General features: G+C 38.5%; 1 protein-coding gene across 7 annotated transcripts in view; it reads right to left on the bottom strand.

The window, feature by feature from the left end:
• The window catches only part of OXCT1 (3-oxoacid CoA-transferase 1), a 154,580-nt gene that overhangs the window by 113,993 nt on the left and 26,380 nt on the right, over positions 1–14,207 (bottom strand). For 6 of the 7 annotated variants that reach the window (XM_063619531.1, XM_055246754.2, XM_055246757.2 and 3 more), the window contains exons 4-6: positions 10,075–10,210; positions 6,363–6,512; positions 2,175–2,281 (exon numbers count right to left, since the gene is read on the bottom strand). In XM_063619531.1, the coding sequence (XP_063475601.1) occupies positions 2,175–2,281; positions 6,363–6,512; positions 10,075–10,210 (393 nt within the window). Of the gene's footprint in view, positions 1–2,174; positions 2,282–6,362; positions 6,513–8,027; positions 8,049–10,074; positions 10,211–14,207 lie in introns of all 7 variants that reach the window. The other variant, XM_055246755.2, reaches the window with a different exon arrangement.

Raw genomic sequence — 14,207 nt, 5'->3', positions numbered from 1 at the left:
ACAGGGGTGGAGGAGATAAGAAAGTGGGGGTGGGGGGAAGACCAAAAATAAGCATCTCTGTCACCTTTAAGGTTTTATAGATTAGAATTTCTATGCACTAAGAATCTAAGAATCTTTCCAAAAAGAGTGTATCATATTTTCCATTAATAAAGTTTTACAAATATCTCATAAATTTTAAAAAATCATAACTACTTTATTCAATGTATATAGTTTTGTTTTGAACAGGATTGAGGGAAAGAGGACTATTTTTCACATTCAACATATAGCTACAACAAAAAAAGGAATATTAATAAATCTATCTTATTTGAAGTTAATTTCCCTTAATCTTTCAACAAGTATGCTTTGTCCCTATTAGTTAAATATTTCATTCAACCACTTGCTTTCATTAAAATATTAAGGAAGGAAAAGTAGCAAATGCTTCACATGAGAAGATACAGTAATTACATTCTCTATTGAAGAGAAGCCTATTGCTGAAACTAAATGAAACATTCATTGATAATTTGTGAGTCACCTATAAAGATCATTCTGGAGAATCATTTTCTGATGAAGTTTTTGAAAGTATACCACCCACATCAGACCCCGAGGTGTAAAAATTTCTAGCAGGTGCCAATTTTGCTGATGGTTTTGCACTCTGATGCTCCTCAATACAGTTCCCCTAATGGTAAAAATTAAAATATATTTTTTGTCTCTGGGAATATAGGTTGACGGCAGAATTTCTTTGGTAGAAGGAAGTAAGTCACAGCTATGTTTTACTAGCTCTTTTAAGCCACCAATATTTCTTTTGCTCAGATTGAAGAATGAGTACAGGAAAAGGAGCATCCTTGAGAAAGGAGCCCTCATGAACTTTCACAAGTTGCTGGGTTAGATCCCACCAGACATCCAGGCATCAAAAGCGCCAAGGGCAGAATGGTCAGAGGCAAAGGAGTCCCAAGTCCCCCACTTGAATAATCTAGACAGCCTTCTGTTCCAGCTGTCCCACTAAATATGAAGTCAGTCCTAAGGTCACTTGACCATTGGTGATGCAAGCTTTCATTTCACACCAGAACTCATTAACCACCAGCATAAAGTCAGTGCCCAGAATAGCCTTTGTGCAGCCTTTAAATACCAGAGCCAGGCACTGCAGTGCAGAATAAACGTGGGAATATTTTCAATAATTCCTTTATGCTTGGTAGTATACAATTTTGTTAATCTTTTAAAAAAAGCAACTAAGCATGTGTAAATATTACACAAACGTGTCAAATAAGGTAAAGATGATGTAAAATGTCTCCTGTTCTTGCCAAAATTTGTTGTACTTTAAAAAGCTGGCTAAATTAAAGAAATCAAAGAGCATTAATATCACATAAGTCCTTCAGAAATAAAAAGTGATATGAGAGTGTCACTGAGAACTTAATTGTGATTGCACCAAAGCTGCATTTGCTAAAGATTTAAAAATTGTTAATCGAAAGCAGCAAATGATAAATGAGCAAAAACAATGATTTCTGTAATCTGATAGGTAAAGTCTTCAAGATCAAACAGTTTGGAAAACTCTTAAGTGTACACTCAAAGGTTTCATAATCCTCAAAAAACAACTATATAAATCTATAAATCCAAGATATAAATACTTAGTATGCTTAGAATAACCAAAAGACTTTAAAATCTATAAAGTCTGTGGCTGAGAGTGAGGATTGAAAATTCAGTATTATAAAGGTTAATCAATTTTCCAGATAGAACCTTTGTAAGCATTTCCTAGAAGACACCAAAAGGACTGAAGGACTGACCCCAATGATTATTAGCAGTATCTTTCCAGAGTATCAAATTAACTTTGACATTTTAAGATAATACATGTAAATTATAATATCAATTAAATAAAATTGTATGATGTCACATTTTCTAAGCATGTAACTGGTCTTGGCAACTAAAATACATAAGGAGAAAAACAACTGCACGTGCCTATAGAAAAGGGCATATAGATTCAAATATTTAACAAGCAGTGCAACATAGATATCAACCAGTCCAAACAGACTCCCACAAGTAGACATACCAGCAGCCCTGCACACACCTATATAGGTGCAATACACATGGGCGTGTATGATTTTGGGCCATTTCGAAAATACATTTTTAAATTCCAAATTCACTCTGACGTCCATTTTTAGAGTTGCTGATATGCACGAGTGTTTTTAAAACTATCACAATACCTGAAAATCACGTTTCCTGCTCGGTCCGCCTTCCAGGCTTTCACCAAAGCAAAATCCCCTGTAATTGCTTCTTCCAAAATAAAGTGCTGACCATTGAACTCCCTCACCTGCAGAAGAGGGAGAAGACGTCGTCAGGTATTTGCACAGGTCTTGATTGTGACAGAGACACTCTGATAGAGGTAGATAATAAGGATACAAGCCTAGTGAGGGAAAATTTCTCAGAGGGAAAAGCATCCCAGAGACTTCAAAGATAAGCAGTGTTAGGCAAGCAGGACTTAGTCGAAGTGGTCTAAGGGGAGCTAAGGAAAGAGACAAGCAAAGGTCCACTGACAAAAGAAAACTTGTGCATTTGAGGGATTGAAAGTTCTATGGCCTGAGGGATAGACTATTTTCATTTTACTATTTGTATGTACAGGTTATATATTGAATACGAAAAGTAGTCCTTCTTTCCCTCCCCCCTGAAAAAACAGTTTGCATAAAATGGTCTATGTATTGTTTTTCTACATAAAAGAGTTACAAAAATCTATCATTCAGCTATCCTCATTAACCTGTAATCACCTGTTGAGATTTTAAATGGGATTCACGGAATCAGTAAATTTGGAGAAAACCAACATGCCCTATCTTCCCACCCATGAGCATAGTATATGTCTCCATTTACTGAGGTTTTCTTCGACCTCCTTCAATAGTTTTATTATTTTCTCCATAAAAGCTTTATATATTTTTCTTAGGTTTATTTATAGGTACTTAGTGGTTTCTCTTGCTACTGTGAATGTTATATTTGCTCCTATCTACTCTTCTGACATTACTGGTCTAGGGAATGCTATTGATTTTTATTTATGTTTATTGCCCTTTAATTATACTACAAATTTTGGAGGGAAGAACATAAAGCAAAACTGTCTTGCCATCCTGTTCTTTTACTCTTGAGGGTTTATTTCCCGGAATTAAAACAAACATCCATTGCCACACTCCATCACTGCACAAAATGGAGCCATGTGAATGTAGAACTCCATTCTCATCCCTACTGCACCCCCTAGTGGAAAAACAGACTAAGTGCGTTTTACAAAAAGCTGCTATAGAAAATTTTGGTACATTTATTTCAACTATGGTTTGAAACAAAACCTTTCTTAAATAAAAGCTGCTTTAAAGACGTTAACCAAGTTGCCTGCTAGAAAAAAAGATTAATGCACTTAGGGAATAACTGATGAATGAGGATCTTACTATAGGAACTAAGATAAATTATATGAAAGATATTTCTGAGCCACATATCAATATACAAAGTTATTTTGGAACGGCTTATATATTTCAAAAATCACTGTAAATACCAACAATGATAGTGGAGCATTTTACATACAGATCTAGAAAACTGGGGTAAATATATGCAAATGCAAGGCAAAGTCAATAAACAGGCTTCTTTGATTTTCCAGTTACATAATTTTCTGATGTGTCTACACACCAGCTGTTGCTGAGTGTTAGTTTTACTGAAATTTAAAAATGGGGAAGGAGTTGGTTTTGTCAAACTAGCTATTATACTCACTTGAAAGAATTGTACATTTCATAGTCACCACTTCCTCACGTTTTGGTTCTTTCTTGAATCTAATGAGATTTTCATCCCCTCTATTCCAAAAAGGAATAATCCTTAAAGTTGTCAATGACCTCTGTTTTTCCAAATCCAATGATTCAATTCCAGGCCCTGTATTACCAACCTCTTCACACTCAGTTGATCATTCCCTCTTTTTAAAATTTCCCTTATCTTTCAAATTGCCAGATGCCCCTGGGTTTCTTCTTTACTTACTAATCACTCTTTCCCATTTCTCTTTGCTGCTCCTTCTCTTCCCAATTTCTAAAATGTCAACGAGGTGCTCTGCACTCAGCCCCTAGACACTCATCTAGTATATAGATTTAAATACTATAATGCTGATGCCTCCAAAGTCTCTACCCTGGCTCTAGACTCTCCCCTGATCTGAAGTCCACTAAGCACCTCCTCTTGGAGTCTAATGAACATCTCCAATGCACCATGTTCCAAACAGAGCTCTTTGATCAGGCCTGTGCTTCACTCATCTTACACAGTATGCTTGACTCCTCTTACACCCCTTACCTATCCACCAGCAAATCCTGTTGGCTCTACCATGAACATAACACCAATTTCAACCACTTCTCTCAAACTCCACCGTTACCACCTTGGTCTAGCCACCTTCCATTCCCTCCTAAATTAACACAACAGCCTCCTAAACCCTCTCTCACTGCTTCTGCTCTTGGCTTCCTAGCAAAAAAAAAAAAAAAAAAAAAAAAAAAAAAAAGAATCACCACCCCAGCAGCCACAGTGATAGTTACAAAAGACAACTCAAATTACATCATTCTCACGCTTATTCAAACCTCCATAGACCTCCCACTACGTTCCGTAAAATTCAAACTTTGCATGAATTTGGCTCCTGCCTCTCTTCAATCTCCATCCCTATCACTCTCTGCCTCATGTGCTGTTCCAGCCTCAACACCCTCCTGTTCCCCAAACACGGCAAGCCTATAGCTGCCTCGGCACCTTGTACTTACTCGTCCTTCTGAATAGACCACAAACCCTCTTATGTCCACTTGCCTCGTTCTCCTACCTTATTCAGGTCTTTACCAAGTATCACCTCCCCAAAGCTCTCCGTGGCCACCAATCTGGAATATCAGCTGCCTGGCCAATGATAGTTAATTCTCTTTGCCCTTAATCTACTTGATTTGTCTTCACAGTACTTCCACTATAGACATTATGCATTTATTCATTCACTGTCAGTTCCTCCACTAGTAGGAGGACTTGATCTAGATCATTTTACGACAGTGCTTAGACCAGGGCTCAGCGAAGAGTAGGACCTCAATAAATAACACTAATTCAGAAATTAACTCACTTCTTCCTACTTTAAGTAAAAAAAAAAAGTACTAAGAATTAAGAAATAAATTGTCTGTCATATTCCTAGGGAATTCAGACAAAATTAAAAAACTACGAGTGTGAGGCACCTGACTCCAGGCAGAAATGAACCCAAGAAATATTTTAGTCTCATATTTTCCCAAGGTGAATTAATTCTTCAACTTCTAGCAAGCTATCAAAGTATTTATCGCAAGTTTTCTGGGAACCTTTATGAGATACTACTACAGCTCATTTTAATAATTAGGCTCCTGTCTTTTACTTTGTCAAGAAGCCTTTTAAACTTATTTAGACAGTAAAGGAAAAAGATCAAACATAAAAAACACATTAATAAAAGCTTTGAATCCACATAGATCACTCTCAACAGAAAGATGTCTCCAGATGGAAGACACAGCTGGAGACCAACACTGAACATCAAAGGATATATTCGGTGACCTCCAATCTTCCCTCTGATTGTTCCTCGGAAAGGGAGGGGCAGAGCCAGCATCCCCATATGCAGAAAAGTGATAAGAGATCCCCTGATTTACTATGTTCACTTCCCCAGAGATGAGTACAGCATTTCTGCAACCTGTGTTAACTCTCTTTGGCCATCTAGACAAGGAAAATGGAAAGATACTAAAAAATACCGTAATGAAATACTGGCCAGTGTAATTTTTGGAATTTTCTCCAATCTGAGCAGCTCAAATATCTTTATCTGAAGTTCTACTCTTCTATAATATACCTATGATAAATGTACCCCATCCTACTCAGCACTTTAAACAGAAGTAGGTTATTCCGTCAAAAGCTCAAATGTGTCCAAGATACAAAATAAATAGTGATCATATGAACTCTCTATTCTATCATAACAGTTCCTTTCAAGGTTTCAGACAAACATATTATTTCCTTGTTTTTGTCTTCCTACAGTCACTTTAGGAAGGGCCTGAGCATAAAGAGTTTGCTAGCATGCATATCACAACTACTTTATTTTCCATATAAGCATAATCAGCAAGTATAACTGTTTCTCAATTTGTTAAAGACTACCATAAAATCAGTTCAAGTAACTAACCTTAACTAGTACACCATATGTGGATTACACCATTTTTTCCTTCTTTTTATTCTAGTTTCTCTATGTGATTTTAAATGCTAGTGGATGCCTAGATTTAGCTAGAAATTTTGCCTATTTATGAAAATTAATGAGTGCTTTTTCTCACACAGAGGTGATTTTACACTTATTTGTCCAATGATCCACCCAAAATCCCACGTGGAAAGAGAAATCCTGGTATAATCTGGTTAAGAGTGTTTCTTACCTCTCTTGGCTTACTGGCAATGGCAACACTGCCATCTTTGTTGTATTTGATAGGCGATCCTCCTTCTTGTACCAGGGTCCCATACCCTGTGGGGGTGTAAAATGCAGGAACTCCGGCCCCGCCTGCACGGATCCTCTCTGCAAGTGTGCCCTACAAATGAGCAACCAACACCCCATAAGTTCACTAAGCACACTTCTGTATGTGGACACAAACATTTACACGTGGTTCCTACTCTCTAGAGGCTTATAATTCTAAAAAGTAGCTAGCATTGTACATTAGTGTGAGTATTTCACTAATATTGTATGCTAGAAGATCAATTTTAAGAAGTTACTGCCCCTCTAGATCCATTCTAAATCCACATTCAAAATGTAACCACTTATTTGTATAGACATGCTTTCAGCTTCCATACCTCCCAGTGATCTCTTGACACATTTAAATGTGTCTATTTTTGATATTCTAAGTCAATTTTAAAATCCAAATTATGAAACTTTAGTTATATATTAAGTAATGCAATTAAATGTTGTTTTATTTCATGATCTATGTTGGTATGGCCTAAATTTTATTCAAGTTAATAATGTAAAGTGTTTAAATTTTAGAGCTTATTTTAAACCATTTTCATAAATATTTTTCTCTACAAATTGTCTAAGAAAAAAAAACAAAGTGAAAAATACAGCATACAGGTAAATTGGTTTTTAAAAGCCAAGAGTACATCAAATTGTTTCAGAATAGAAACAGCTGCAAGCAAAGTTTCTTTGTATCTTCTTTTGATCATCATCTTTCCCATGGGTGACTCTTCTTCCTAGGTACCAGTGATTTCAAGACTAGTTTCCCTAGCTCTCTCACTCTCAACTGTTTTTCTACCCAGGTTTTCCCTAGGGAATCAACTCTGGCCCTGAACCTTGACACCCCTCCTAACATTGACGCCTACTGTGATAGACTTGTTATGACAGTCTTACTAGAAAACTGACTGGCTAGTCAGTAGTTAAAAATTGGGGCTGGACACCATGGCTCATGACTGTAAATCCCAGTGCTTTGGGAGGTGAAGGATCACTTGAGGCCAGGAGTTTGAGACCAGCCTGGGCAACATAATGAGATCTGCCTCTTTAAGAAAAAAAAAGAATTGGTTCATGGTATTAATGATGATGTGTTCATATTGTCCCAACCTTAAAAAGTATTTTCTACTTTAACAGGACTCTAAGCATTCAACTTGAAGAAGAAACTAACAGTTGGGACTTGAGACATTGAGTCATTCAAGTAGGTGGAATATTCTGGGGAAAGACAGACTTGGGGTATAACTGAAAATCTTCCAGATAACTGATTATCTAGCCAATGGAAAGAGATGACTCTACCTTGTGTTGTGAAGTTAGTAACATTCACAAAAAATTAAATCATCAAAATCACCATAACACTACCCCCAGCCTTAAAATATGTTTTATATATACCCTCCCTGAATACTCTCCTTCTATCATACCAGGTAAGGGCCTGAAAGTGGACTATTTCTGCAGATAGACCTTCTGTAGGTGCCACCAGCTTCTTACCCTCACCCACCAAAGAAGTCCTGATCCCCACCATTGATACTCCTCCCCCTAGCCTTCAGGCTGCAAAATAAGCTGCCAGAGCCAGTGTTTACTAATGGGCCACTAAGTTGGGGAAGGAGACACTGACCTCTCTTAGCCTGAGGAAAAACTGTAAAAAATATATATATATTAACGATGTACATCCTTTCTGACAAAATAAGGAGTAACATAAAAGATACCAAGGGTAATCAAAAGGTTAATTTTCAATAGCTCCACAACCCAAAGAATACTGTATCTCAACCTACCATGTGAAAAATACTGCTATGGACTGAACTGTGTTCTCCCCAAAATTCATATATTGAATTCCTAGTCACCAATGTGACTGCATTGAGATAGGGCCTATAAGGAGGTCATCAAGGTTGAAGGAAGTCAAAAAGATGGGGCCCTGATCTGGTATGATTAGTGTTCCTACAAGAAGACAAACCCAGAGAGGGAGCATGCATGCTCTCCGCCATGCAAGAACAGTGAGAATTCGGCCATCTGCAAGCCAAGGAGGACTTCCAAGCCTTCAGAACTGTGAGAAACTTCTGTTGTTTAAGCCACCAGTCTGTGACATTTTGTTATAGCAGCCTGGGCAGACTAAGACATCTTTGTTTTTTTTTGTTTTTGTTTTTTCAAAAAACTGAGGAAATTGAGTAAATACCAAGCCCAGTTCAACGCTATGGTATGTACAGGTAACAGTGCTATAGAGTGACCAGGTGTGACTGCAACACGAGCCTCAGAATAGTTCCCCATGTGTGCTTTCTAGACAAACACACCATGATTTCATTACTAATTTTTAAAAATCTACTAAATTATGTTAATAGCAACTTGGCAAAGTCAGTAGCAATGTTTTCTGTTGATTAAAATAAAGCAGAGTGGCTCAGTTCAAGAGCTGAAAGCAGAGCATGTCAAAATGAAAGAAGAGCAAACTGTAGACCCTTGTTTTACTTAAAGATTTCAGAAAGTTTTCCTTTCTTTATGAATAACTCCAATTAGTTAAGAGATGACATAGAAAATGAGTGAAAAGTTGCTAGATTAATTATAGTAACTGCTTGCTTTGTAGTAACGTCAGTTCCCTGGAAATCTAGGTTCTGATCCCAGCACTTACTCAGATATAGTCACATGCACCTTTCATGGGCTTCACTCTGATGTGTCTCAGCAAGGCCAGATCACCCACAAATTTCTAGTTCTAAAATTCATAGAAATTGGAGAGGCACGGTGGCTCACACCTGTGAGGCTGAGGCAGGTGGCTCATTTGAGGCCAGGAGTTCAAGACCAGCCTGGCCAACATGGTGAAACCCCGTCTCTACTAAAAATACAGAAAACAAAAGTAGCTGGGTTTGGTGGTACATGCCTGTAATCTCAAATCTCAGCTTCTCAGGAGGCTGAGGCAGGAGAATTGCTTGAACTCGGGAGGTGGAGGTTGCAGTGAGCCGAGATCACACTGCTGCACTCCACCCTGGGTGACAGAGTGGGACTCCGCCTCAAAAAATAAAATAAAATAAAATAAATTCCTATAAATTAACTTTTTAGGGTGATTCTCAAACATTCCAGCAAATCCTTTTATATGCTTCTGGCACGATACACATTACAGTGCCAAACTTAAAATCTTATCTTGCAGCCTGGATATCTTTTAGAAATATCTCCTTTTTCAGTACACAGTAGAAGAAAATATTAATCCTCCAGCAATCAACAGGTGTGAGTTAGAAACAAAATTCCTTGGTTTGGCAAAGTAGTATTTCTTCTGCCTTACCTCTTTTGCACAAAGAAATTTCCACAGAGGGCCGGGCGCGGTGGCTGAAGCCTGTAATCCCAGCACTTTGGGAGGCCGAGGCGGGCGGATCACCAGGTCAGGAGATCGAGACCATCCTGGCTAACACGGTGAAACCCCGTCTCGACTAAAAATACAAAAAATTAGCCGGGCGAGGTGGCGGGCACCTGTAGTCCCAGCTACTCGGGAGGCTGAGGCAGGAGAATGGCGTGAACCCGGGAGGCGGAGCTTGCAGTGAGCCGAGATCGCGCCACTGCACTCCAGCCTGGGGGACAGAGAAAGACTCCATCTCAAAAAAAAAAAAAAAAAGAAAAAAATTTCCACAGAGAAAAGGAATTTTTAAAGTAAGTTAGTATTATAAAAGAAAAGCAAATTTTCTCACCTGTGGTGTCAGCTCCACTTCTAATTCACCAGATAAGTACTGTCGTTCAAATTCTGCATTTTCTCCCACATAAGAAGAGACCATGCGTTTTATCTGCTTGGACCGAAGCAAAAGCCCCAAACCAAAATTGTCAACCCTAGAAGGAAAATGAAGGGAGCTTACCAAAGAGCATCTGACAGAACACTATTACATCTTTTTAAAGAGATAAAACTTTGTTAACTTAAAGAAAAATAAATCCTTCCTCATAGCCATTTAATCCACATTCTCAGTCTCCCGTAACCCCAAAACTTTTGCAAGGTAGCTATCCTTTTATTTTACAGTTGAGGAAACTAAAACTCAAGAAGTTTAAGTGATTTTTTTTGTGGGGGCGGGGTATGCACAAGGCAAGGTCTTGGGCAGTAAGGGACATACAGCCAATATTCACACCCATGTCAACCCTACAGTTTTACCCCACACCTTTTGTTATTTTCACGGCTGCAGAGTGATTCTGAGTTAGAAGATAAGCAAAGAGATGAATTGGTTCTTGTCCTATGCTTTGAAGGAACACATAAATGCAGTGGCAATATACTGACCCAAAATGAAGATCTGGATGGAGAAGCTCTTTCTCTTCTAGTAAGGAGAGAGGGGCATTCTGGTATTTAAAAGAGAGATTAACATACTCATCGAAATGTGGACCCAAATTATAAATAGCTATGAACATTTTCCCTATATCATAAATCTTTTGCTCAAGAAGATTTACACGTTCTTAACAAAAACAACAAAAAAAAAACAAAAAATTAATCACAAGCCAGTGAAGAGTGTAAGTGGAAACAATAATCCTGTATCTGTTAAATTATATATACTATAGTTTAACATCTTTATTATTTTAAAGCTGGCGCTCAATTTATTCTTAGAAATGGTATACACATTGTTGACTTTATTTTTTCATTGGGTGAAGGTCTCCAGGTTTATGCCTTTCTTTATTTCTATTATTTTTTGAAGCAAAATATGCCTAGAATTTAAAGCAAAGTCAACGTAACAAGATAGACAACTGAATGAATTATTTTTCCATTTCAGTCACCTTAAAGACTGAAGATCATCTTCCATTCAAGAGTCAGAAATATTTTAACCAACTAGAGAAATAAAACATTTCTAAGATAAGAATACTTGACCTTAAGCTTTTTTAATGGTGAAATTTTTTAATGGCGAAATATTTTAATGACGAAATATTTTTTTAATGGTGAAATATTTTTAATGGTGAAATATCTTTTAATGGTGAAATATTTTTAATGGCGAAATATCTTTTAATAGTGAAATATTTTTTAATGGTGAAATTTTTTTAATGGGGAAATATTTTTAGTAGCAAAACACTTTTAATGGCAAAAAGTATGATGAGACATCACCACAAACATGAAGGGATGGCTAAAAAAGAAGAAAACACCAAGTCTCGACAAAGATGTGAAACAATCAGAACTCTCATATGTGCCAAGGGGAATGTAAACTGAAATGACCACCTTGGAAAAACTGTTAGTACCTACTAATGTTCAATATATCCATATGCTATGGGTCAGCAATTCCATTCTGGGTCTATAACCAACAGAAATGCATACTTACGTTCATCACAAGGCATGTACAAGAAAATTCATAGCAGCACTGTTCATTATGGCCAAAATTGGAGCCTCCCAAATGCTCATCAGCAAAATAGATAATTGTGGCATACTACATAATGAAGTGGGGTATAGCAGTGAGAATGACTCATCTATAACCATTAGCAACAATGGTTGAATCTCACAGAACAATGTTGAGCTAAAGCCAGATACGAGAGCATACTCTGAAATATTCCTTTAATATGACGTTCAAAATCAGACAAAACAAATCTATGAGGATCAAAAGTAAAGCTAACGATTAATATTGGTAGTAGGAGAAGAGAATAGTGACTGGAAGGTGCAGGAAGAGGGCTTCCTGGGGTACTGGGCATGTTCCATTTATCTATCTGGGCATTGATGACATGGGTGTGCAGCTTGTAAAACTCCATCAAACTGTATTTATGAGATGTTCACTTTTCTATATTACTCCATACTATGCTTCAAGAAAGCCTTTTAAGAGACAGAAATGTAGTGATAAGGACCAGAGTGCTTCCTAGAAACAGAAGTTTTTATTTACAATCTCTCCCTCCTAATTCCTTTAGTGCTCTGATGGTTCCTTCCCTACAGAGCTTGTGTCATCTACACGGTTCATTCATCTAAAACTCCCTTACTGAGTGCTTATTCTATCCCTGTGTCAGGCTCTGGAGCTACAATCATGAATAAGACCTGGTCCTGGGCAGCTTTGAAACTGAGAAAAGAAACACGTAACCTATAATTACAACAGAGGGAGAGACATGCTAAGGGAATTAGGCACAAATTGTGATAATTCTGAAAATGGAGAACCCAACTTTTGGGGAGGAGAAAGATAGCAGAAAAAATCTTACAGGAGGTGGCACTTACACAGACACAGGAAAAAAGAAAACATTTTGAGAACAGTGTGGGGTGGAGGTGTAGAGAGAAACAGACAGATAGACAGCTTTCCAAAGATGCACTCAGGAAACTACTTGAGTGTTCCTGGAGTATGGACTGAGGGCAATAGCATGTGGGAGGGGAGAAGGCAGGACCAGTTGTGATCAGCCTTGTGGGATTTCATCCTGAAAGACAGGAAGCCCCTGTAAAAAGTTTTCAGTGGAAAAGTAACAGTATGATTAGCTGGAAAGGTTGAAAGATGAAAGGCCGGGATATCAGTGAAAAGGCTTGAAGTAGTCCAAACAAGCAACAGTGAGAGTCTGAGCTAAAGCAGTGGGAATGGGAATGGAGAAGGGAGAAATCAAGAGGGTCTTTGGGGGAAATAATTCATAAGACTTGTTGCCCATCCTGATGTAGCTGCAGACCCACTCCAGAATTCTGGCTTTGGTGATGGAATATAAAGAAAGTTGGTTGGGGAAATTAATGAGCACTAGTGACGCCTACTTACTTGATCTGGAAAGGTGTTAAGTATGTGACAAACCACTGACATTTCTCCTGATACCACCTGTTCTCCCAACTTCATTCCACTCTCCACTCTCATACTCCTCACACTGACAAGTGACCATTCCAGCTCAGCTGATTCCTTCCCAATTCTCAGAATTTCATTTCCAAACCTCTTTCCTACCCCTGGCACTCCTGACACAACGAACACTTCGAAGTGTCTAGGTAACAGGTAACTGTCAACCTCCTACTCAACTTGTTTTGCATCCCTAGCCTCCAAATGCTGAATCTGGTAAGATTTCCCATCCACCTTGGGTAGAAAAGAAATAGCTGCATGACTTACTCTCACTTGGTTCAAAAGAAAACGAATGCCTAAGTAACATAAGCATTTTCAAGAGTGTACTTTTGAGCTAGAATGCCCTGCAAGTTAAGAATACATTTGTCCACTAGAGGTCACCAGATGCCTAAGGATTCCGTTGTTCAAGGGCTGTCTCCCCATTACTCTCAATGCACACAATGCCTTCTGAGTTTTTAACCTACTCCTAGTACCTGGCTAGGTCCCCACAATTTTATTCCCCCAAATTCAACTCCACTGCAGCCTTCCCATCTCACCTCATGGCAGGCTCACCTTACAGATCCTCAGCCCAAAACTAACGCAGCGATCTTCGACTTCTCTCACAAACTCCACATTGAATCTATCAGGAAATGCTGATTCCACCTTCAAAGCCTATTCAGAATCTGGCCATTTCTCACTCTCTCCTTGGTACTCTGCACTATCTTGCCAGGGTACTGCAAACCCTCCCTGCTTCCGCTCCCTCACAACATGGCAGCCAAAGCAAGCCATATAAAATGTAAGTCAGAACATATCACTGCTCTTGCTCACGCCCTTGTGATGGTACTTTCATTCAGAGTAAAATCAAAGGTCTCCAGAGTGCCCTGCAAGGTCCCATGTGATCAGATGCCCTTTGATGTCCCCAACCTCACTCCACCCATTCTCCTTTTGGCTCGCTTCTCTTCCTCTCCTGGCCTCACCATCCCTCCAACATACCCACATATCCCACCTGGTGCCTTTGCACTGGCCTTCCGCTGTCTCAAACTCTTCTTCCAGACATCTGCATGGCTCACTCCTTCACTTCCTTCAAGTCTCTGGTCAAATGT

Source organism: Symphalangus syndactylus, chromosome 16 (genome assembly GCF_028878055.3).
Source record: "Symphalangus syndactylus isolate Jambi chromosome 16, NHGRI_mSymSyn1-v2.1_pri, whole genome shotgun sequence".
NCBI lineage: Eukaryota > Metazoa > Chordata > Mammalia > Primates > Hylobatidae > Symphalangus > Symphalangus syndactylus.
The sequence above is the reverse complement of the archived record's forward strand: the minus strand, read 5'-3'. Positions and strand labels throughout refer to the sequence as shown.